Here is a 25,544-nt window from a genome sequence, read left to right as displayed (position 1 = left end):
CAGAGAGAGGGTCTGTCAACAGTTTAACGAAATATGTTTTGTTGTGAAAACATGTTACTATCGATGTTCACGAACAGATTTAACTTGGTTTCCCAAATTAAGCACTGGGTAGTTGCAGTAACATGGTTGGAGAGCCCATGGCATACAGAGTTTGGGTGCAATATCACCTGAACCATCCCTCTGATTTGATTACAGCAAAAACATTCCACTGACATGACTGACCAGTGGCTCAATGCTATGGATAATGGCAACTGCTTATCATGGTCGTCTCAAATAACTAATCTATGTAAAAAAAAATTTTGCATGCATGATCAGAAGGATAGCTAAATATTTACAGGGAAAGATTCTTAAGCAAATAACCCAAGCATTAATTGGGAGTCTGGTGACCACTGTTCTGTGTTCTGGGAAAATGCATCAGCAAGTGAAATTAGGAGGCTGCAGATTGCACAGAATAAAGCAGCAAGGATTGCTTTAAGGTGGAGATATGATTATTCTGTTGTAGTCATGCACAATGCTCTTGTGTGCTCATTAATCAACAAGATAATACAAAAAAACAAGTTTCTTCCCCCATTTAAAACGGTCAAACTCCATTCACAACAGTATTCAGTTGGTAAGAGACAGACAATACTAGGAATAGAGTGTCAGTCATTACATTTACATTTAAGTCATTTAGCAGACGCTCTTATCCAGAGCGACTTACAGTCATCTACTGTATGTGTTATCCCAGGAGAAAAGAGAAGTGGGCAAAATAACATTTAGATTCAGAGTATTAAAGAAATGGAAGAATTTAGCAAACCAGAAACGTTTCAATATATAAACTCAAACAATACTTTAGAACCATTTAAATATAATAAATTGGAAGGTTGTGCAGGACCATGGTAGATGAAGGAACCAATCTATCTTTTCAGACTGTTAGAGTATTTATCTGGTCAATATGGCAGGGTATTATGTCTGCTGTTTGTAACAGTTTGTTATATGAGAAAATGTGATTGTATCATAAATTGTATTTTAATGTTCGAGGACTCAAGGAAGATTAGTCCGAATGAGGACTAAAAGAGATCCCAATCAAATCAAATCAAATCTCTGCTGTGTCTGTGGATTACAATGTTGGGCATTTCTATCTCTGTGTTGTCTTCATTCTCAATGTCAGTGGGTGAGAGTGCTTTTCCGAGATCAGGAAGTGATGCTATTGTGCGCTTCCTATTATTCTCTGTGAAGAAGACACATCTGGAGGTCATACAGTGGCCGAGCTATCCTGGTGATTTTCAATTTGATTGTAGAGATAAGGTTGATCCTCTCAGATACAGGGCCCTGCTCATTGAATGAGACCCCTGGGCAGAATAACAGACAGGGATTGTTATAGACCGTAAGTGGGTAAGGAAAAGGCTCAAAGCATGATTGTGTTTCCTCATGCAGCTTAACCTCTTGGACCCCTGGTATGTCCCTTGTAACAGAAGACACAACATGAATGAAGCAGCTTTTTTAGAAATAGTGAATTCATTTTGCCTCTAATGTAAACTCACGTAAACTCGTACATCGCCTTGGTCCGTACAATTGCCCTTATTCTAGCGACCCAAAAACATAATACTTCCAGATCAACTGTAATGTCAATACCATTGTAAAGCAAAATTTCTACCCTTTCCAACAGAATCAATTACATGACCTAAACACTGGCCGTTTCTGCATAATTCAAGCAGGCACTGAGCCCCGTCGGGTCTTTTTAAAAATGCCGGGTGGGGAAGCGAAACTAATGCGTGATAGTGAGAAGGAGAGATGTCGTGTGGGAAAATTGCTTTTTTTCCACTCGATCTGTCCAACTTATCACCTTATTGCCTCTAAAATGTAAATGAAACACTATACAGAGTTTATATAATGTGTCATTACATACCCATTTGAAGGTTTGTGTCGGATTTGAATCAGGTTTTTAGGGCGGTGCTAAAGTGATCTTAGAAGTAAACAGCTGCTTTGAGAATGATGATCGCATGCAATGATGACGCAAAAAATGACTAGGTATCCCCCCTTACCCCCGTCACTGTCCATTTCTTGTTTTGAAAGGATGATAGAAGTGCTACACCTGGTGGAGAGAGATTGTAAGACAGAAATAGTTGCTTTCTGCGTGCTGTACGTTACGACATGACACGTCTAGATGTAACGGAGGGTCCGTTTTTTCAACTTTTCTCCAATACTATAGAGCCATTACCATGTCGATCAACACTTGAATAGAAACCCAGTTCACACCCCCGAGTTTGAAGTCAACACAGTCGCTAAAGTCCCATTAGTTTTCTTTGAAGCCTCGTTTGAATGTTGCGGTTAAGCACATTTGTACGGAATGGGGTGAGTTTACGTTATATACATGTACTGTACCTTGAGTTCGTGAGCCCTTTGTAACAGAAAAAGGTGTGTGTGTGGGTGCATGTGTATTTGTGTAAGGTCGGTGCGTAATATTGCGTATGTGATTTAAACATTTACCAGTTAACTCAATCCCCAAAGACATTGCCACTCATAGTCAAAAATTGTAGGCTAATGTATCCAGCGTTAGTGTATTGAGAGTTTGATGGGTAGTTTTTGAGAATTCTGTAATGCTCCGGGTGTCGTGGGTGTGGAATCAAATGCAGGAGACAGAGTTCAATGCTGTGCGTCTTTTACTAGCACCAACGCACCACAGGGTGCTCACAAAAGTTACGTTCCCAAAACACAGGGAATCAAAAAGTACAATGGAAAAAAATCACGACTAGGCACTAACACGTACCTCTACAACAGAGCCGAAGGTTACATAGAAATAATCCCGCACAACAACCAGGCGTGCCGGCTGTCTAATAAAGACAAACTAATTAACATAAACAGGTGCTACCACTAAACATACAAGGAGGGGGAGGAAAAACAATCAGTGGCAGCTAATAGGCCGGTGACGACGACCGCCGAGCTCCACCCGCCCGGGAAGGGGAAACACCCTCGGTCGGACTCGTGACAAATTAGCCCTCAGTGAACATTACCAGGCTCCTCCAGTATCATTGACATTCACATGAGAGAAGTTCCACGCTTCATTTGAAAAAGTCAAAATGTCTGATATGTCACTGTTGTTCTTCCTGTAGTGTATTCATCCAGCATGAAAATGTACACACATTGGCCTTTCCGCTGGCATTGTTATTCTAACACTCACAATCCCAACATAAATCCCAAATGGCTCCCTTTTCCTATTTACTACTTTTGACCAGAGCCTTATGGACCCTGGTCAAAAGTAGTCCACTATATAGGGAATAGGGTACCATTTTAGACGGAACCCCAGTCTCCTGAGGTTCAACACAATTCATTCCACTCTATTTACTTTCTCGGCAGCTGAGCAAATTACAGCAGTTAGCCTTTTTTGGAGCCGAACGTGAAACTAAAACTACAAATAAATCTCCAAAACTAGGCCAATATGTGCTGCTTGCTTGCTAAGTACACACTACAGAGCACATTCTGGTCATTTGTAAGCACAAACTAGCTCACAATTTGAGGAAGTCATCAGCTGGTACTAGGCACAGATGCTGAAAAAGCTATTAGTGTTAAATGTCACCCGTGGCGGTAGCTTGTGCATCTCGTTTACGTGGGTGAGGTGTATTTTTTTGACCTTACACGTAACCCCTGGATAACAAGACGTCATTTTCCTTCTGTGTTCCATCTATTTACCTCCTAATAACCTTGCTTCCCCTCTGCAGTGAAGAAAAAAACACCCATGATATTAAACCCCTCTCATATTCTTCCTGTTGGAGATGAGCCAGTAAACCATTTTGTGCTAAAAATAGTTTCCCTGATGAAGCACCTGCATGGAGGATCAGGATGCTGCTTCTACTGCTGCCTTGGCAGTTGCTGTCTCCTCCTGTGTTCCTCTGCTGTCTATTCTCCCATGCAGCACGTCTGGCCCTCCCTCCTGTCCCTCCCTCCCTCCCCTCAGAAATGCTGCAATGCGTCTCCCATAGCCAAGAGTGGGTCAGTGTAACTCAGCCAGCGGCAACATAGCTAGCTAGCTAGCTTAGCATCCCCATGGCAACAGCCAATGGGGTTTGCAGGCTGCAGCTAATCAGGCTTTTGCAATATTGTTGTTGTTTACGTGGCATGGAAGAGAATGTATATACGGGTTTAAGACATTAACAGAGAGGAAATAGGATGGCGAGTGAGGAGACCTTGGAGGGAGGGGAAGCCTGTGTATGGCTCACAGTGTTAGTCTGCAGCTAATTGTGTTTGACTAATGCTAGAAGCTCAGATGTTGTATTATCAGTAATCGGTTTCAGCCATGTTTTCATACAGCCCCAGCGTTTTGGTGTTTTTGTTAATTGACTTGTCTAATATGCGAAATTCACAGACAGCCCTGTCTGCCGTGATGCCACTGTAGACTTGCAGTGCATCCTGGAAGTGTCCCTGTCAGACACTGTAGGAACACTCATCTTATAGCAAGAATAATAATCATTGTCATCATCATCATAATCATAATAATCACAATAATTATCATAATAATAATAGTAATACTACCACTACTAATAATAACAATAATGATGGGCCACAATACTTATGGCGTCTACGCTTCCAATAATATTAAAGCACGGTTGCAGAGGATCGTTCTGATCCATGTTCTCTGGTTTTGCTTTCCAATGGTTTTGCACTGTCATTTGACTAAGTTACTCATCACTGCAGTACGTTTCTAGCTATCCCCTTATCATGGAAAACATGAGGTCTCACATGTTAAACTGCTGGTCATGTTCCTTAATGGACCCTCAATGCTTAAGGCTTATCACATCACCACATAATACAATTCCTCAATTATAAGTCTAGTCTATTTTCACATGCTGCATTCTAAGCAGTATTATAGTGAACAGAGGTGCAGGGGAGCGAACCAAGGTCACTGGCGAGAAAGGCAAACACCCTACCCATTGCGTCATTACGGTTAAGCCACTTGGTGGGAATTGTAACATGGCTTATGTAGCTAGGATCGTTACAATATTTAGTATTTCCAAGCACATAAATATCGTAGGAACTGCGACTACTGACGGCACTGTTGTTTTAGTTGTTGAATCATTCTTATCCCTGTGTTTTGTTGTGTTTGTTTCCTCTCCAGGACAGAGGACCCTGCAGTACAAGAGTGATGTCCTTGAGACAGTTGTGTTGGTGAACCCGTCAGAGGAAACTACTGCTTCAGAGGTAGGTGTGACCCAGACATACCTGACAACTGAGGGCTTTTGCCTTCACAGAAATCACCTTTATACACAAAATATGGTACGGTTGATGTTTCTCAATGGAAACCTTTTTGAAAAGATACTGCTTACTGATGAGGTCAATCAACTGTGATGATAATCCACTAATGTCATTTTGTCTTCTATTTGTCCCTCTCCTCCTCCCGTCCAGATCCGTTCTCTGGTCACTGACTCTGCTGGACACAAGCTACTAGTCCTAAGTGGCCAGAGCTCTGAGCAGGGAGGTGACATCACACTGCAGGGTGGAGCCTTCACCTGGAGACACTTCTCTGACATCATCTCTGATCCTGGAGTAAGATCAACTGTTCATCAACACTTTACTATAAGTTGACGTTACACTTTATAGACTACACTGTGTAGTTACTCTGTTGTTATGTTAGTAGTATCCAGACTGGACTCTCTCAATCAATATGTGTGATTATTATTGTAAAATATTGTTTTGATGAATAGGTATACTTGCTATTAAAATATGTTTCTTTACATAAGCTATGTCTAACAGTATGTTTATGTTGTGTTGTGGTCTGACCTCCAGGTGACTGAGGTCCTGTCCAACTCAGCATCGGACCAGCGGCCCAGGCTAACAGTATCGTGCCTGGGAGACGGGGCTGGAGCTCACTGGGCCACAGCCAGGAGCAGCAGCACCTCCAGAACCTTCTGGAATACCGCCTAAACCCTGAGCCCACGCTTCCCGACATGGAGGGAGTCACGGAGTTCACAGAGTACGTCTCGGAGACGGTGGACGTCCCGTCGCCCTTTGACAACCTGGAAGCGCCCACCTCGGGTGGTTTCCTGAAGCTATCCAAGCCCTGCTGCTACATCTTCCCTGGAGGGAGGGGTGACTCTGCCCTGTTCGCCGTGAACGGATTCAACATCCTGGTGGATGGAGGGTCCGAACGCAGGTCCTGTTTCTGGAAGCTGGTCAGGCACTTGGACAGGATAGACTCAGTCCTGCTGACCCACATTGGGGCGGACAACCTCCCAGGCATCAACGGGCTGCTCCAGAGGAAGATCGCTGAGCAGGAGGAGGAGCAGTCCCAGGGATCTGGCGGCTCCAACACATACGGTGACTGGATGAAGAACCTGATCTCGCCTGAGCTCGGTGTGGTGTTCTTCAACGTCCCCGAGAAGCTACGAATGCCTGAGTCCACGCTAAAGGTCAAACGGAGCATCGAGGAGGCATCCCTCACACTGCAGTATCTCAACAAGCTTGGCATCAAGTCAGAACCTCTTTACAGGGTCGTTAGCAACACCATTGAGCCCATCACGCTTTTCCACAAGCTGGGCGTTGGCAAGCTAGACATGTACATTCTGAACCCTGTGAAGGAAAGCAAGGAGATGCAGTTCCTTATGCAGAAGTGGGCTGGGAACAGTAAGGCCAAGACTGGGATTGTGATGTCCAATGGCAAAGAAGGAGAAATATCCGTCCCTTACTTGACCTCAGTAACAGCTCTTATCGTATGGATCCCGCATAGTCCAACAGAGAAGATAGTCAGGGTGCTGTTCCCTGGAAATGCACCGCAGAACAAAATCTTGGAGGGGCTTGAAAAGCTGAAGCACCTGGACTTCCTGCGCTACCCAGTAGCCACTCAGAAAGACATATCCTCTGGGGCCCCGCCTCCAATCATAAAACAAACAAAGATGAGATCAAGAACAGAAAGCAAGGAGAGCCTGAAATCTTCCACCAAAACACAGTTGGCCTCAAAAGCCAGCAAGAAGGAAGCTAAAGGGCAGGAAGAGGAGTCCAAGAATGACTCGGCTAAAGAGAACAAAATTGAAAAGAAAGAGAAGAAGGAGAAGAAGGTGAAGAGTGAGAGCGCCAAAGCTACCAAAGCCACCAAACAACAACAAAACAGTGAGGCAGCACCCGAAGCAGCCAAACTGGAGAGAAAGAAGCTGTCCAAGGAGAAAACACTGAGGAAACACTCCAAGGAACGACCATCTAAGATGGAGGAGAAAAAGGACAAAGAGAAGAAAGAGATCAGTAAAGTAAAGAAAGAGGACAACAAACGCGAAGTGAAGAAAGATGATACTGCTAAAAAAGAGGAGAAAAAAGAAACAAAAGCAGTGAAGGAGGAGAAGAAGAAGGATCTGAGTAAGGCAGAGCTGAGGAAGATCACCAAACCAGACCTGAAACCCTTTACCCCAGAAGTCAGGAAAACCCTCCATAAGGCAAACAAGACACAGGCCAAACCCAAGACGGACAAGACTGACAAAAACTTAACAGCCAAACCGGTCAAAGAGAAAACAGCTGAGAAAAAGTCTGTCCCAAAGAAAGCACCCCAAAATCCGCTGCTGCTTTGGCAGACGGGTCCGTTGTATCCTCTCCAGAAGACCTCACCAAGGACTTCGAAGCTTTAAAACGAGATGAGCTCTCGAAGCTAGGGAGTGAACCCATTCAGAATGATGTCATGTCTGGATGTCCAGCTTTCACAGACTCCAAACTCCCTGATGAGGGAATAACAACTAAATCCCCAGCCAATCTTGGAGAGAAGTTTGAGGATGAGGGTGCTGACATGGATGATGGTGATGATGATGGGGAGGAGTACAATAAAGAGAGTGATGTACTAAAGAAAGGTGCAGATGTCGGGAAATGGCAGGACATTAAAAGAAATGCTGGCATGGATAGGAAATATGAGGATGAAATGGAGAAATACGACGACGACTACTCTACTAAGGGAGACATGAATTCGAAGAAGAGTGTCAGCTCAGAAGAGGAGGGTGACGTTATCGAAAAAGCAGATCTGGAGGGAATTGAGGATTATGAGGATAAATACAACTCAGAAAAAGATCAAAAAGAATGGGACACCAAGTCAACCGACTTTAAATCGTTTTCAACCGCAGTCGCCTCTGGACAAACCACTACCGCTGCCTCTGAGCAAGTGTCCTTCATCCAAGATGAGACTATTCCCGCTTATTCGAAACGGAGCAGACCATCTCCGATGAGGAGATCCATGAAGAACCCGAGGACAGGATCCCACACCTCCGCTACGACGTTGCTTCCTGCGACATCACCGTTCCCGACGTTCCAGGATCCTTTGACTCTGTGTATGGTGTTAGGGAGATGAGAGCCTCGGCTACGTCTGACGCCTCAGACTTCAAAGCCAAAGGCTTTGTGGGAAGACATGACCCAGTGTTGGCAGCCTATCCAAGCATCATCACAGCTCCGCTCGCCGAGGAAGAGCACATCTCCTCAGCCACGTCCATCACAGAGTACGACAAACTGTCCTCGTTCGCCACTTCCATGGCGGACGACCAGTCCATCGCATCTGTGACCGCCCCGCAGACAGAGACAGAGACAGGGAGGAGCTCTCTTCACCTGGACACGGTCAATAGCATCCCCTACCGCACCGAGGCCACCCACGGGAAGGACTACCTCCACTCGGCTGGAACCATCTCTCCCACCTCCTCCCTGGAGGAGGACAAGAACTTCAGTTCTCCTCCTTCAAAGGAGTACCAGCCTTTTGCTACCGAGATGGAGGCTGGGAGGAAGACCAAACCCGTCCATGAGGAGTATGACGAAGAGGAGGATGACGACGAGGACCAGACTCCCAACGTTGATATCCCCTTGGGGAAACTCCAAGAGGGTTACGAGCAGGCGACGGCAGCCATGTTGCTCCAGGACAAGGATAAATCCCCCTCCACTGCCTTTGCACCTCCCTCTCCTCCCTCTTTCTCCAGCGGGTTTAAGCCTAGTTCCATGTTTGAAGGTGAAGAGAGATGTCTTAGCCCAGGTGACAGCACCGTGAAGCTGGCCTCACCCACCCAGTCGGTCCCCATCAGCAGTGGCTACTCCCCCACAGAGGAGAAGAAAAACAACAAAATGGACAGCACTGAAACTGAGCTCCAGAAAATGGGGCTTTCTGGTGACAAGACCCCCTTTGAAGAATCAGATGAGGATGATGATGATGACTATTATGAGAAAAGGGATCTCAAACCCTGTGTTAAAGCGAAGTATTTGGAACAGAAGGAGGGTAGGTTCTTGGACGATGAATCACCTCAAGAAGAGAAGCTGTCTGAGAGGGACAAAGGACTAGCAGAGGATGGCATCAAGTCCAAGTATCTGCAGAATAAACCGGGGTTGACAGATGAGATACAGTTCTCTGGTTACATGGAGCAAACAACCAAACCCCAGATCATGCACTCGGACGAACAAGACGAGGTGGAGGAAGATGATGAAGATGATGTTGTTCAACCAAGTGGAACAGGGTCTAGCGCTTTATCAGTAGAGCAAAGTAAATTGGACTCTGAAGATGACAAAAAGGAGGCAGCATTATCCAGAAAAAGAACCATGTAACTTTGAAAGAGCCAGAGAAAAGTGTCCAGTTCAATCTGTATGACTTCCCAGAGCGAGAGAGTAGAGAGAAACGCTCAGAAGAAGAAATAAGACAGGACACCCCATATGTACACGGCAAGACTTTCTCTTACAGTGATATCTATGACAACAAAACCAGTTATCAGAAGGACCAGTCAGAAAAAATGGGGAAGGACAGTATGAAGGAGACGGACACACAGAAAAAGGACTCCGCTTTCCCCTCAGACAAGGAGGGTTTCACTAGCTCTCATGGAAAAGATGTATCTTCCTCCTCCTCTTCCTCTTCCCCTTTCCATGGCTCCATGGCTCTGAATCTATAGAGAAGATAAGTGAGCCACGTGGATACAGCAGAGAGAGCAGATTCCCATCAATGGCTGATAGACCAGAGGCTTCAACCACATCCTTATCATCAGAGAGAGACTCCTCCCCTTATAAAGTTCACAGTGATTACACCTCTGTAACAGGTAGTGCTGCAGCCAAACCCTCTTCAATGAGCTACCATGACAAAGAGGTGGAACTGGAGATAGACATGAGGAAGCTAACAGCCAGGGATGAGGAAGACTATGATGATTATGATGATGAAGAAGAGGATGAGGACGATGAAGAGGAGGATGCTATTGACTCAGACATGGAGAAAGGTGCCAAAGAGAAATCGGAAAAGGAAGTCAAAAGTCCATTCATCGATGGTGTGAGCTCAAAACAGCCCCAGTTTATGGTTTCCATGGCTGGCTATGGTTACAACAGTCAGGCAAAACCGACTTCACCAGACTGTGTGAGCTCAAAAGAGACAGATTTCACAGACTCCAAACTCCCTGATGAGGGGATGACAACTAAATCCCCAGCCAAACTTGGAGAGACGTTTGAGGACGAGGGTGCCGACATGGATGATGATGATGACGATGATGATGATGATGACGATGATGAGGAGGAGTACAACAAAGAGAGGGATGTACTAAAGAAATGTGCAGATGGTTACAATAGTCAGGCAAAGCCGACTTCACCAGACCACTTGAGCTCTAAAGAGCCAGAGTTTATGGTTTCCATGGCCGGCTATGGTTACAACAGCCAGGCAAAGCTGACTTCACCAGACGGCATGAGCTCTAAAGAGCCAGAGTTTATGGTTTCCATGGCCGGCTATGGTTACAACAGCCAGGCAAAGCTGACTTCACCAGACGGCATGAGCTCAAAAGAGACAGATTTCACAGACTCCAAACTCCCTGATGAGGGGATAACAACTAAATCCCCAGCCAAACTTGGAGAGACGTTTGAGGACGAGGGTGCCGACATGGATGATGATGACGATGATGACGATGATGAGGAGTACAACAAAGAGCGGGACACACACAGCCAGGCAAAGCCGATTTCACCAGACGGCATGAGCTCGAATGAGCCAGAGTTTATGGTTTCCATGGCGGGCTACGGTTACAAAAGCCAGGCGAAGCCGACTACGCCACCTTCTTCCACCACCTGCAAAGGTGACATGGGCGCCACAGCGTTCTCTGGGTACTCCTCTGGGTTTGATTATTCTTACGGTGGGGAGAAAGACACATTTCAGTCCAGCCAGATGAAGGACAAAGAGGGAAAAGATGACTATTTCCACAGTGAGAGAGCTGACGGTGGTAAGAAAACAGGAGACACAGTAGGAGTCTCATCAGGCTTCCACTACACCACCACCTCTGCCACGGCATATTCGTCCTCCTCTTCCTACAGCTACTCCTCCTCTACGTCCGGTCCGTCACTCTCCACCAGCCGGCAGTTTGGCGAGGAGCTGGAGACCCCAGCCAACGCCTCCGACCACATCTTCAAACACGATACAGACAGTGCCGGCTTCGAGTACTCCTCCTTTAAAGATGAACACGCCTCCTTTAAAGATGAACACGCCTCCTTTAAAGATGAACACGCTCCTTTAAAGATGAACACGGTTCCTTTAAAGATGAACACGCCTCCTTTAAAGATGAACACGGCTCCTTTAAAGATGAACACGCCTCCTTTAAAGATGAACACGGCTCCTTTAAAGATGAACATGCCTCCTTTAAAGATGAACATGCCTCCTTTAAAGATGAACACGCCTCCTTTAAAGATGAACACAGCTCCTTTAAAGATGAACACGCCTCCTTTAAAGATGAACACTCCTCCTTTAAAGACGAACACTCCCTGGCCGTGGACTCCTCCCCCTTTTCCAGTTCCTGCGGGATGGTTAAGAACGAGTACCTGGAGGTTTCGGAGAAGCAGATGACGATGGCCACCACCACCACCGCAGAATCCACCTCCAGTTTGGCCCGCTTCTCTCCTCACAGCCCCTTTGAGGAGATCAAACCTTTCCACTCACACTCCTCTGCTTCCTCCTCGGAAGACAAAAAGGAGCATGTTGCCTCGCTGGAAGGAAGTGTTGTGAACAAAAGCCCCCAGTCGGACTGCTTCTATAAACCGGAATGGGCGGATGAGTCCAAGCTGCAGGCTGCAGGGGGTTATGGGCCTTTCACCCAGTCACCCAAGGAGAAAGATGCCATCGCCATGGGTTTGTTTGGTGTCACCTCGTCCCCACGGCCCGACTCAACAGGCAAGCATTACTTTGAAAACTCTGACAGTACTGAGGAAGAGGATGACGAGGAAGGTTACATGCGTGAGATGGGCCTGTCCTTCTCCGAAAAACACGGCAGCAGCACCACCACCTCAGGTGAGATAGATGGCGCTGGTCTCCCTGATGTGCTCACCTCGTACATACCCTCCTCTCTGCTGCCCACCAAGCCAGACACAGTCAATGGTCCCATGGAGGTCAGCAGCATGAGCTCCCCCATCAGTGCAGGGCCGGCAGCCAGCTGCGTGAGCCCAGGTCTGGGTACAGCTGAGGAGAAAAAGGTGAAGGGCTCCTATGAGTGGAACATGCAGAAGCCCCAGATGGACATGGTTCCTGGCGACTCCCCGCCTCATTACCGCCACGAGGACGAGTTTGAGGAGGAATGCGAAATGGAACCAGAGTGCCCCGCCCGCCCGCTCTCCCTCTCCTCCACTGATCACACCTTCGGCTCCCCCTTCTACACGGAGGCGTCGTGCCGAGGAGAAGCAGGAGGAAGAGATGATGATGATGACAGCGACCTGGACCTTCCTCCTGAAATGGGCGCCTCCTCCTCCAAAGCCTCCCCTGGCTACTCCTCCTCGGAACACAGACCCCGCAAGGGAGACCTCTCGCCCTCCTTCATCAATCCCAGTATGCAACAGCAGTCCAGCGATGAGGAGGACGAGGAGCGGGGACGCAGGAGCGACCAATCACAGGAAGGGGACGAACATGACCTGTCAGTCAAGAAGAGAGCCAACAAACAGCCCCACCACCCCCACTTCCAGGGCGGCTCGGTCCCCCATGCCGGGACGGCTGGGCTAGGGTTAGCCAGAGAAGACACCCCCCAACCTCCGTCAGCGACTCTATACCGTCGCAGTCAGATTCAGACGTTCCCCCAGGGACAAAGGAGTGCCCCTTCATCACGGGCAACAGCAACATGGACTCGGACGAGGACACCGAGTACCTGCCTGTGGATAAGTTCTCCACCATGGGAGGGGGCCACCATCACTCCTCTTCCTCCTCCTCCTCCAGGATTAGCCCCCGGGACCCCCTCCCGCCCCCTCATGGACCCCTTCCCCAACCCCCTCACCCCGACGTCTGCATGGTGGACCCCGACGCTCTGGCCAATGACCAGAACCGGGCAACCTCAGAGTCGCCCTCAAGAAGGACCCCAAGACGAAAGGCGTGCGGAAGACAGGGAAACCCAAGTCGGCATCTCCGGCTCGCCGCAAGCGGTCCCCCATGCCAGTGAAGCAGTTGCCATCCCTCGCAGCGCCTCGCTGAAGAAGAAGGAGACAGAGAAGAGCTTGAGGATGTCCCATCTGTCAGACGGACAGGGCTCCAGAGACGATGACCTCTCCAGGTCCAGCTACAACGCCGGCAGGGTGGCCAACGGAGTTAAGAGCACCTCTGGTAACAATGGTTCCCATTATACAGTATATTTATTCAACAATCGTATTATTATGTTATGCATAAAATGACTAGTAGTATACAGTACAGTGCATTACACATTGCACAACATAGCACAAACAGATCTGGGACCAGGCTAAGTCAGGGCTGCTAGGCTGTGGAAAGTGATTGAGGAAAGGAGGGGAGAGAGAGGAAATAAGCAGTTGGAGCAGAGTTTAAACCAGCGACCTTGTGGAAAGCATCAAATTGCATGGAAACATCTGTCCTTCCCCCTAGGCTCTCAGAGGTCCAGTTCCGTGGTTCCCCAAGGCCCTCCTATCTATGTAGACTTGGCCTACATCCCCAACCACTGCAGTTCTAAGAACGTGGACCAGGAGTTCTTCAAACGCGTCCGCTCTGCATACTACGTGGTGAGCGGGAACGATGTGGGCAATGACGAGCCCAGCCGAGTGGTCCTGGATGCTCTACTGGAGGGCAAAGCCCAGTGGGGATCCAACCTACAGGTAACAAATCACTACCATAGAATCAGATGGAGCTCAATCATTCAGTTGATGGATCAATACATCACCTGTGCATGACATTCACTCCCTATGCATCTTAATGAACTAACTAACTATCACACCTGACTCCCTGTGGTGCTCAACTCAAACAGCGGAGTGTAGCCGACTGTTGCTCCTTGCAAATGAATTCAAAGCCTCTAATTTATCACTCAGGACGGAACCAGTGCTACTATTTCTGCCATGTAATGGTGTTGTTAAAACAATCAGACAACCCCATAGTAGAATAGTTGACCTATTTACCTGGACGGCTTGTTGTTGTGTGTTCTATGCGGGAGAAATATTCCTCTCGATGCGCATTTAAGTTGCGAGAGCCATAGGGAGGGAAACGTATTCTGACAAGCAGTCGATGCACAACCATTGTCCATGCAAGCGTGGGGAAAACACTTCAGAAAGCAGTTTGGGCTTTTGTTTAAAGAGAGGGGAATCCCAGCTTTCCATTGCTGCCACATGTATTTCCCTACTCCCACAATTGCCAGTGTGGCATCATTTAAAAATGCAGTTACAACCTGAGTTTCAAGCACCGTTTAGGCACAGCTGTGCAACAGAGCTCTTAAAGGGGCAATGGCATACTTTGCAATAGAAACCAAGAAATAAAACAGATTTTTCTGATTAATGAATAATTATTAACAATAATTATAAATAATAATAATATCAATCAGGATGTTGTGTCCAATGGGGTAAATACAGATGGATAAACCCCATACTTCAGCCTATGTATGTGTAGACACTATGCTGCATCAGGTGGGCCACAGGTGATAAAGCTTGTTGTTAATAGCACATCTGGTAATATAGACCAAGGGACAGGACCTTTTATAGGCCTGCAGATCAAGGGGACTAGAATTGGTCAAACTCAATCTCTTTTCCTCCTACCTCTATCCATTACCTCAATCTCTGCCTCCTACCTCTATCCATTACCTCAATCTCTCTGCCTCCTACCTCTATCCATTACCTCAATCTCTCTGCCTCCTACCTCTATCCATTACCTCAATCTCTCTGCCTCCTACCTCTATCCATTACCTCAATCTCTCTTCCTCCTACCTCTATCCATTACCTCAATCTCTGCCTCCTACCTCTATCCATTACCTCAATCTCTCTTCCTCCTACCTCTATCCATTACCTCAATCTCTCTGCCTCTCTCTCTTTCTCTCTCTCCTGCAGGTGACGTTGATTCCCACCCATGACACAGATGTGACTCGGGAGTGGTACCAGCAAACCCATGAACGGCAGCAGGAGCTAAACATCATGGTCCTGGCCTCCAGCAGCACCGTGGTCATGCAGGATGAGTCTTTCCCCGCCTGCAAGATCGAATTTTAAGCCACACCCCCCTCTCTTCCCCTCTGTAATGGGACAACACACAGCTCCCCTGGTTCAGTCTGTCTGTTTAAATATTTTGGATCTGCCTTTTCTAGGGATTTATTTCTTACAGTAAATCATAACAGTACATCTCAAATGACACCCTATTGGTCTTATAGCTACCATCTCTGGTCTAAAGTAGTGCACTGGACTGTATGTGGAGTAGGGTGTCATTTTAGACACAGAGATATTCAACAACCACACGTTTGATTATGGTTAGTGTCATTGTTTGTATTATAAAGGTGCTCTTCAGACTATAACACTCCTCTACTATAATTATAAGGTTTATTCAAGGAAACAAGTATGGTTGTGCATACGGTAGAAATCCAGGCAAAATGTCCAGGCAATGGTTACTGTTTCCTTCAAGGTAAGACAGATTTTCTTCTAATAGGCATAACTCATGCACAAGTATGCCCTATTATAATGTTAGAGTCATCATCAACAACAACAGACTTAATCTTTGTTTAAAGAAGTTACAACACCAAAACGCATTTTGTACTTTAGTGTTTATGTGTTTTGTAGAACTGAATACACCATGCTAATGCCAATGGTACTTTTCTCATCCACGTGCCACTCATTGAACTTTGTGCCTAATATTGACACATTGACATAGATGATATTCTAAGTAGATTGTCTCTAAGAGTCTTTTAGATGTCGAATAATTATGTTTGTAGTAGAATAGGTGGAAAAAACAAATCGAGTCATACTCAAAGGTTTTGTGTTTGTCATTCAGTTTTCATGTCATTTCTGTCATTCAGTTTTCATGTCATTTCTGCCATTCAGTTTTCATGTCATTTCTGCCATTCAGTTCAGTTTTCATGTCATTTTTCTGTCCATTCAGTTTTCATGTCATTTCTGCCATTCAGTTTTCATGTCATTTCTGCCATTCAGTTTTCATGTCATTTCTGCCATTCAGTTTTCATGTCATTTCTGCCATTCAGTTTTCATGTCATTTCTGCCATTCAGTTTTCATGTCATTTCTGTTTTCATGTCATTTCTGCCATTCAGTTTTCTGCCATTCAGTTTTCATTTCTGCCATTCAGTTTTCATGTCATTTCTGCCATTCAGTTTTCATGTCATTTCTGCCATTCAGTTTTCATGTCATTTCTGCCATTCAGTTTTCATGTCATTTCTGTCATTCAGTTTTCATGTCATTTCTGTCATTCAGTTTTCATGTCATTTCTGCCATTCAGTTTTCATGTCATTTCTGTCATTCAGTTTTCATGTCATTTCTGCCATTCAGTTTTCATGTCATTTCTGCCATTCAGTTTTCATGTCATTTCTGCCATTCAGTTTTCATGTCATTTCTGCCATTCAGTTTTCATGTCATTTCTGCCATTCAGTTTGTCATTTCTGCAAGGTGAAATTCACTTTTCTCAAAGCTCCATACTGCGTACAGTAAATCGTAACTATCAGTGTTGTCTGGTTGTAAAGTGAAGTCTTTTGAGAATGTTCCCAGCCAGAACACATCCAGATCTGTCGAACAGGGCGGGTGTATATTGTACAATATACAACATGCACAGTACATTACCCTTGCATTTATTTTCCAAGCTTGCATCCACAAACATATCGTGGACCCAGCCAACGTTTGCTATTGTGTGAAAGGAAAGGAGAATACTCTCATTGCAACATTTTCATGACTGTATGTCAGGTTGCAATGTTGCTACATTCAATGTACTACTTCCTCGTCATAGCATTTATACACATGTATAACATACTTTAAGCATCACACATTGGCTTGGAATAGTGTGGCTTATTAAATGACAAATAGCTTAAGCAGCTTGTTTGTGTTCATGAACTCTGATAGAAAGGAGGCTGTCAGGTTAAAAGATGTTATGCAACTTAAAGACAACAACCCTCCGCTATTTAACTGCAGAGCTACAGACCAACACTGTCTGTGAACTGGAGGAGGTCCACACTTTGGGAAGGTATCACAGATCATATGATTATTCTCACATTTAGTATTGACCCTTTAAGAGACATGGGTGTGATTTGGGACTTGTGTAAGGTGAAGATAGTGTAGACTAGTGGTATGTACTCCAGCTATGACCATCATGGTATCGTCCCAAATGGCACCCTATTCCCTATGTACTGTACTTATTTTGACCAGAGCCTTGTGGTAGTGCACTGCATAGGGAATAGGGTGCCATTTGGAGCAGTCATACCTAACCTGGTTATGACTACAGCAATAGGACCATGTGGTTGTGAGTTCATGGCCCATCACCTGTACAGGGTAATAGTTTGATTGAGTGTCTGAAGACTTGTCTGTGAGGTGTTTGCGCCGTGCATTAAGACCACGTTGATGAACATTGTGGGGCGGTTCCATAAATGATAGAGGTTTGACTGTCACCCACATGTGCCTTTCTGTCCTGTCGTGTGTTCAAGGAAGACTCAGATGCTTGCTTGTACTGGCCCTTGTGGCAAAGCCATAGATTTTCAGTGTTCGGCAAACTCCGTTTCAGTCTCAGAATTTGAACGGACGCCATGTTGGCACTGAAAGCTTCAAGATGCAGATTAGAATGTTCTCATCATGGCATGTTTGGTGCAGACATGGAGGATGGGTTGCCATGGTAAAGTAGTGGCTCGGTGGGCAGGTCAGTGTTGTAGTATGATCACTAAACTAAAAGCAAAGGTCCAAAAATATGATTTGCACATCCTACTAAGCAAACTAACATGGTACTTCTACCAGTCAGTGATCACAGGGTCTGATATTCTCTGTCAGCGATAGTGAACATGAAGCACAAATGATCAAACAACTTAAGAACCAACTGTGATCAAACCCATATTCTAAGAACTTTTAGGCCTACTCATATGAAAATACTCTAATTTGGGATTTCTACCAATTGTGTTTATGTTCTTTAACACAAAAGCAGTCATTTTTAATCAGAAAAAGAGCTTTGTTGGAAATGTTAACTCACAGACAGACGTGTTATTTCCTATTGAGTTGTATTATTTTCTTAATCCTTATGATGCCCATGGAAAGGGAAATAGGTGCTCTGCTCTCGGGCTGTTTTAGAACCGTTAACTTTGGGACCAGAGGCCAAAAGGTTTTTGCTCCACCACAATCACCTTGACTCAATGCCTTGGAATGTTTTAAAGACAAAATGTACAATTTGCTTTTATGTGATTATAGTCAGTGTGCCTAGAATGTAATTTTCAGTGTTATTTAAGATTGGTTTTCATTTGTGTGCACAGTTTAATTGTATCCTTTAATTTTACTGTAAATTGGGACTAAGTAGATTGTTAGAAACTAACTGTTAGAAAATGGAACAAAGACCCTAACCCTTTTAATTCCATTTTATTGCATCATGACATTGAGTTTGAGGCTTACAAAGAACAAATTATAACATGCTTTGTTCGAGGGTCGAGACAAATTGTACCATTGCGCAATCTTTGAGGCCAATCAGAATATTCAGCAATGTATTCCAGTTTTTCTGAGACACATATGGCACACACACGTAAGTAATATCATAGAGACAAAGAAAATAGAGTGAATTGTCAAATGCTTTCAGTAAACATGCTTTGAATCCTGCAATGTCTTGTTCTTCTTGTTGCCGATGCTCAAATGTACCGGACCATGTAGATTATCAGAGAGAGTAGTTCTGAGACAGAACTGCTCAGTCTGTTAACCAGGCTGCGATAACAATACTGAGAGGTTTAACCAGGCTAGTTCTGAGACAGAACTGCTCAGTCTGTTAACCAGGCTGCGATAACAATACTGAGAGGTTTAACCAGGCTAGTTCTGAGACAGAACTGCTCAGTCTGTTAACCAGGCTGCGATAACAATACTGAGAGGTTTAACCAGGCTAGTTCTGAGACAGAACTGCTCAGTCTGTTAACCAGGCTGCGATAACAATACTGAGAGGTTCAACCAGGCTAGTTCTGAGACAGAACTGCTCTGTCTGATAACCAGGCTAGTTCTGAGTGTTCCAGCTGATCCGAATGTGAAGAAGCAGATTAACCTTTACGTTCTCCGTGGAGGACATTGATATCTTGGTTGCCTTGGTGACATACTAGTTAGTAGTTGTATATATTTCTGCTCCATCAACTCAAAAGTGTTGTCAGTCAAAGTCAGACTGTCTCCTCTATTGTGTGTGAATACAGTGCATATCAAACTTATTTTTAGGGCAGAATGTCTGTTATTTTATTTCTTTACTCTCGTCTGAAGTCCATTTCTAATGGTTGCCCTGAGAAACGAGTGGAATTAATTAGTCAGCGATTGATTAAAGAAAACTGGACAAGTTCTACATTTTCAGAGACTGATTTTTGACCGTACAGGTAATTGTCTTACTAACAGTCAAAGGCAAACTAACATGCCTGCTATATTGTTTAGCTGAGAGAACACTCTGTATAACAAATATTGGATAATTTTACAGTGCTTGCAATTGGCTTTCATGTAGAGAACGGGATTCAGAACAACAGTATCCCTTTATATCTCAGCAACTCTATGAGAAGATGCGCAATCTTCTTGTGCTGTAATTTAACCAGTTTTCCTGTGGTCTTTGACTTCAAGGTTGTCTTAACAGAGACATCAACTGTTAACTCATGTCAACGTCATTCTGAAGACTAGAATTAACATTGTATTCATAGACATACACAAACCACAACACACAAAACTGACTGCCAGATAGTGACTCGGATCACTATATCAATACATTTTATATCTAGGGTATTTATAATGGTTCACACAGTGAATTTTTCAAAATAAAAATAAAAACAGAACAAAAACAGTAATAATGTATTGTGCAAAAATAATAATTCTGTTGAATTCTCCAAAACTCCTCAGAATCCTGATGTAGAAAATCCTCATGAAGATTGTCCATTCCAATAAACTCTGCTTGTCTGTGCATGCTACCTTATTGGTTCTAATCCTGTAGGTAATAGTTTAAAAATGAATAAAATTGCCTTTCTATTTTAAAAGATGCATATTTAAAAAGCTAACTGTGGATGGTATGGGGAAGGCTGGTGCAAGGTCGTCGTCTTGCCTCCACTGGCTGTGCTGGAAGGAAGGCGTTGGGATCGCTTTCCTCTTTTTGCAAGCTTCATGACGGTTCTTAAATATGTTGTTTTAAGTGCAATATACTTCTCTATCTTTAGGAACATAGAACTTCAGCAGATTTGTTGTCAAAGGGGGAAAGTGTGGTGATCATCAATAAAACATGTATTGAAGAATAGAAAAAGCCTCAACTGTGTCTGATTTCAGGTAACTTCTGAAATGAGTGCCTGGATACCTTGGCAGCAGCTAATGAGGATCCATAATACATACACATGTTGAATTCAATGCTTAGGTTTATCTCCACTGTACTCACATCCTACTATACCCTTGTCAGTGCATTATGCCCTAAATCTATTCTACCACACCCAGAAATCTGCTCCTTTTATTCTCTGTTCCCAACGCACTAGACGACCAGTTCTTATAGCCTTTAGCCGTACCCTTATCCTACTCCTCCTCTGGTGATGTAGAGGTTAACCCAGGTCCTGTAGCTCCCAGTACTACACCTATTCCCCAGGCGCTCTCATTTTTTTACTTCTGTAACCGTAAAAGCCTTGGTTTCATGCATGTTAACATCAGAAGTCTCCTCCCTAAATTTGTTTTGTTCACTGCTTTAGCACACTCCGCCAACTCTGATGTCCTAGTCATGTCTGAATCCTGGCTTAGGAAGGACACCAACAATTCTGAAATTTCTATCCCCAACTACAATATTTTCCATCAAGATAGAACTGGTAAAGGGGGCGGAGTTGCAATCTACTGCAGAGTTAGCCTGCAGAGTTCTGTCTTACTATCCAGGTCTGTGCCCAAACAGTTTGAGCTTCTAGTTTTAAAAATCCACCTTTCCAGAAATAAGTCTCACTGTTGCCACTTGTTATAGCCCCCAGCTGTGCCCTGGACACCATATGTGAATTGATTGCCCCCCATCTATCTTCAGAGTTAGTACTGTTAAGTGACCTAAACTGGGATATGCTTATCACCCCGGTCGTGCTACAATCTAAGCTAGATGCCCTCAATCTCTCACAAATTATCAAGGAAACTACCAGGTACAACCCTAAATCCGTAAACATGGGCCCCCCTCATAGATATCATCCTGACCAATTTACCCTCCAAATACACCTCTGCTGTCTTCAACCAGGATCTCAGCGATCACTGCCTCATTGCCTGCGTCCGTAATGGGTCCGCGGTCAAACGACCACCCTCATCACTGTCAAACACGCCCTAAAATACTTCAGCGAGCAGGCCTTTCTAATCGACCTGGCCGGGGTATCCTGGAAGGATATTGACCTCATCCCATAAGTAGAGGATGCCTGGTTGTTCTTTAAAAGTGCTTTACTCACCATCTTAAATAAGCATGCCCCATTCAAAAAAATGTAGAACTAAGAACAGATATAGTCCCTGGTTCACTCCTGACTTGACTGCCCTTGACCAGCACAAAAACATCCTGTGGCTTACTGCATTAGCATCGAATAGCCCCCGCGATATGCAACTTTTCAGGAAAGTCAGGAACCAATCAGTTTGAAAAAGCTAGCCTTTGCTTTCCTAACAGAAATTTGCATCCTGTATCACTAATTCCAAAATGTTGCCCAGCTGCCCACTGCACTGAGGCTAGGAAACACTGTCACCACAGATAAATCTACGATAATCGAGAATTTCAATAAGCATTTTTCTACGGCATGCCATGCTTTCCACCTGGCTAACCCTACCCCGGCCAACAGCTCTGCAGCCCCTGGAGCAACTAGTCCTAGCTCCCCCCGCTTCTCCTTCACCCAAATCCAGATAGCTGATGTTCTAAAAGAGCTACAACATCATGACCCCTACAAATCAGCTGGGCTAGACAATCTGTACCCTCTCTAAAATTATCCACCGCAACTGTTGTAACCCCTATTACTAGCCTGTTCAACCTCTCTTTTGTATCATCTGAGATCCCTAAAGCTCTTCAAAAGGAGGAGACACTAGACCCATACTGTTACAGACCTATATCCATCCTGCCCTGCCTTTTTAAAGTCTTCGAAAGCCAAATTAAACAGATTACCGACCATTGCGAATCCCACCGTATCTTCTCCGATCTGCAATCTGGTTTCCGAGCTGGTCACGGGTGCACCTCAGCCACGATCAAGGTCCTAAACGATGTCATAACCGCCATCGATAAAAGACAGTACTGTGCAGCAGTCTTCATCAACCTGGCCAAGGCTTTCGAATCTGTCAATCACCGCATTCTTATCGGCAGACTAAATAGCCTTGGTTTCTCAAATGACTGCCTCGCCTGGTTCACCAACTACTTCTCAGATAGAGTTCAGTGTGTCAAATCGGAGGGCCTGTTGTCCGGACCTCTGGCAGTCTCTGGGGTGCCACAGGGTTCAATGCTTGGGCCGACTCTCTGTATATACATATCTCTCGGTATATTCTCTGTATATACATATACACATACACATACATATATATACACACATCAATGATGATGTCGCTCTTGCTGCTGATGATTCTCCGATCCACCTCTACGCATACGACACCATTCTGTATACATCTGGCTCTTCCTTGGACACTGTTAACAAATCTCCAAACGAGCTTCAATGCCATACAACACTCCTTCCGTGGCCTCCAACTGCTCTTAAATGCTAGTAAAACTAAATGCATGCTCTTCAACTAATCGCTGCCCGCACCCACCCGCCCGACTAGCATCACTACTCTGGACAGTTCTGACTTAGAACATGTGGACAACTACAAATACCTAGGTGTCTGGTTAGACTGTAAACTCTCCTTCCAGACTCACATTAAGCATCTCCAATCAAAAATTAAATTTAGAATCAACTTCCTATTTCACCACAAAGCATCTTTCACTCATGGTGCCAAACATACCCTCGTACAACTGACGATCCTATCCTGGACTTCGGCGATGTCATTTACAAAATAGACTCCGGCACTCTACCCAGCAAATTGGATGTAGTCTATCACAGTGCCATCCGTTTTGTCACTAAAGCCCCATATACTACCCACCACTGCGACCTGTATGCTCTCTTTGGCTGGCCCTCGCTACATATCCATCGCCAAACTCACTGTCTCCAGGTAATCGTTGCTAGGAAAAGCCCCGCCTTATCTCAGCTCACTGGCCACCTGTAGCACGCGCTACAGCAGTTATATTTCACTGGTCATCCCCAAAGCCAACAGCTACTTTTGGCCGCCTTTCCTTCCAGTTCTCTGCTGCCAATGACTGGAACAAATTGCAAAAAGTCACTGAAGCTTCCAGAGCAGCTTACCGATCACTGCACCTGTACACAAGCCCATCTTTAAAATAGCTCATCCAACTACCTCCTCCCCATATAATTTTTTTTTGCACCCCAGTATCTCTTCTTGCACATCATCATCTGCACATCTTTCACTCCAGTGTTAATGCTAAATTGTAATTATTTCGCCACTATGGCCTATTTATTGCCTTACCTCCCTAGTCTTACTATATTTGCACACACTGTATATAGCTTTTTCTACTGTGTTATTGACTGTACGTTTATTTATCCCATGTGTAACACTGTGTTGTTGTTGTCGCACTGCTTTGCTTTATCTTGGCCAGGTAGCAGTTGTAAATGACAACTTGTTCTCAACTGGCCTACCTGGTTAAATATTTTTTTTTAAATGGTGCAAATCTGACCTTGTTAAATCCATGTGAGAAAGTGCACATTTCAGGAGATGGGGGAGAATTGGGACACAGTCATAGCCTTGTGTATAATAGCACTGGCTGAGGACCCCACGTCTGTATCCCAACATGCCTGTGAATTTGGGGATGATGTCATGGTGAATTCAGGATGATGTCATGGTGAATTTGGGGATTATGTCATGGTGAATTTAGGGATGATGTCATGCTGTGGTGATGAAGGGGAGACTGAACCCTGAATAATCTCCTCTGCATATGAAAGGAGGTCTGGACAGGGGGACAATGTGCAGATTGGCCAGCCTTGGCAGCACACCAGTGACCGTCTTTAGAGGGTGGGGAATTTCCACAATTTGGGCAAGGGATGTAATGTTGAAGGCAGTAAGGTTTTTTTCTACTGTCACTGAGATCAGTTACAGTGATGAGTGTTTGCATTGTAAAACTTACATGGTGGAAAGATGCAGTTATTCTATCTGTATAATTAGTATTTGGAATTGATCTGATCAAATACTCTGCCACTGTGCTTACACAATTTATCAGCCATTGTCTTGAGGCAAACTCGGGTACAATCTGCTTTGAGCGGCTGGTGAATGAGCAGCGATCTGTTGAATACCCCAGCTGGCACACGCTGAATGGCAACACTATAGACATCATCCGCAGGGTCACATGAGCTTGATGTAGTAGGACCAACAGATGTAGCCGGAGCCTGTTCTCCTTTTTCATCTCTTTTCTGAAATGGAATGAATGTGGAGCAGTGTTCCTGTGTGCTTGTGTTCCAACTGTCAGTACTGGGCAATGGGGTAATGTCGTGGTGGCTGCCAATTGTCCAACAGTAGCATTTCAGATGGTTATCTATTCCATGGTTGGGCCAAATCTCACTTAACAGTTACAATGCCATTTTGAAGGAGTTTGTTTAATTCACGTTTTTAGAACGCCCTGTCTTAGTCTCCTAGAGGTTTTTATCTAGTTCCCGGCTCAGGATGTCCCTAAAGACATTTTTAGGATGTTTCCAACACATGATTTTTTCCTGCTGAACAGAGTATTGAACTGGTTATCAATGATAAAACATAATGCAAGTCCTTTATACTGCTAAACTTTGTTTATGCATTATTAAAAGAAAGTCATTTTGCTACCATATTTAGAATTGGAAGATATACCCAAAAACATCTAGAAAAATGAAGTACATTTCTTTCAAAATTCAATAGCAATTGAGGAACGACCCACCTGACTACTATCAATGGAGCAATGAGGACAATACAGAGCACGAGACGGAAACTGACTCATCTGCCCTGCTGTTAACAGTTAAATGCATTGGACTGCTGAGTCAGCAGCTGACAGCATCTCAAGGGATAAACGCTTTTATTGATATTAAATTGGACGATGTAAGTGATTTATTTTAATGTAACCTTTATTTAACTAGGCAAGTCAGTTAAGAACAAATCCTTATTTACAATGACGGCTCAGGAACAGTGGGTTAACTGCCTTGTT

At 44.8% G+C, this 25,544-nt stretch overlaps 1 protein-coding gene across 1 annotated transcript; it reads left to right on the top strand.

Moving 5' to 3' along the window:
* The first annotated feature begins 5,835 nt into the window (after positions 1-5,835).
* LOC124027365 (microtubule-associated protein 1A-like) lies at positions 5,836-16,096 on the top strand. Its single transcript, XM_046339814.1, is given in 10 exon segments — positions 5,836-7,506; positions 7,509-8,141; positions 8,144-9,518; positions 9,656-9,774; positions 10,005-11,360; positions 11,474-12,833; positions 12,920-13,282; positions 13,371-13,510; positions 13,784-14,010; positions 15,226-16,096. Coding segments are annotated over 10 exon segments (7,314 nt in total). The 5' UTR covers positions 5,836-5,921; the 3' UTR covers positions 15,382-16,096.
* The last annotated feature ends 9,448 nt before the right edge of the window (positions 16,097-25,544 follow it).

Source organism: Oncorhynchus gorbuscha, unplaced genomic scaffold, assembly GCF_021184085.1.
Source record: "Oncorhynchus gorbuscha isolate QuinsamMale2020 ecotype Even-year unplaced genomic scaffold, OgorEven_v1.0 Un_scaffold_3141, whole genome shotgun sequence".
Lineage (NCBI taxonomy): Eukaryota > Metazoa > Chordata > Actinopteri > Salmoniformes > Salmonidae > Oncorhynchus > Oncorhynchus gorbuscha.
This window is presented reverse-complemented; position numbering and strand designations above follow the sequence as displayed.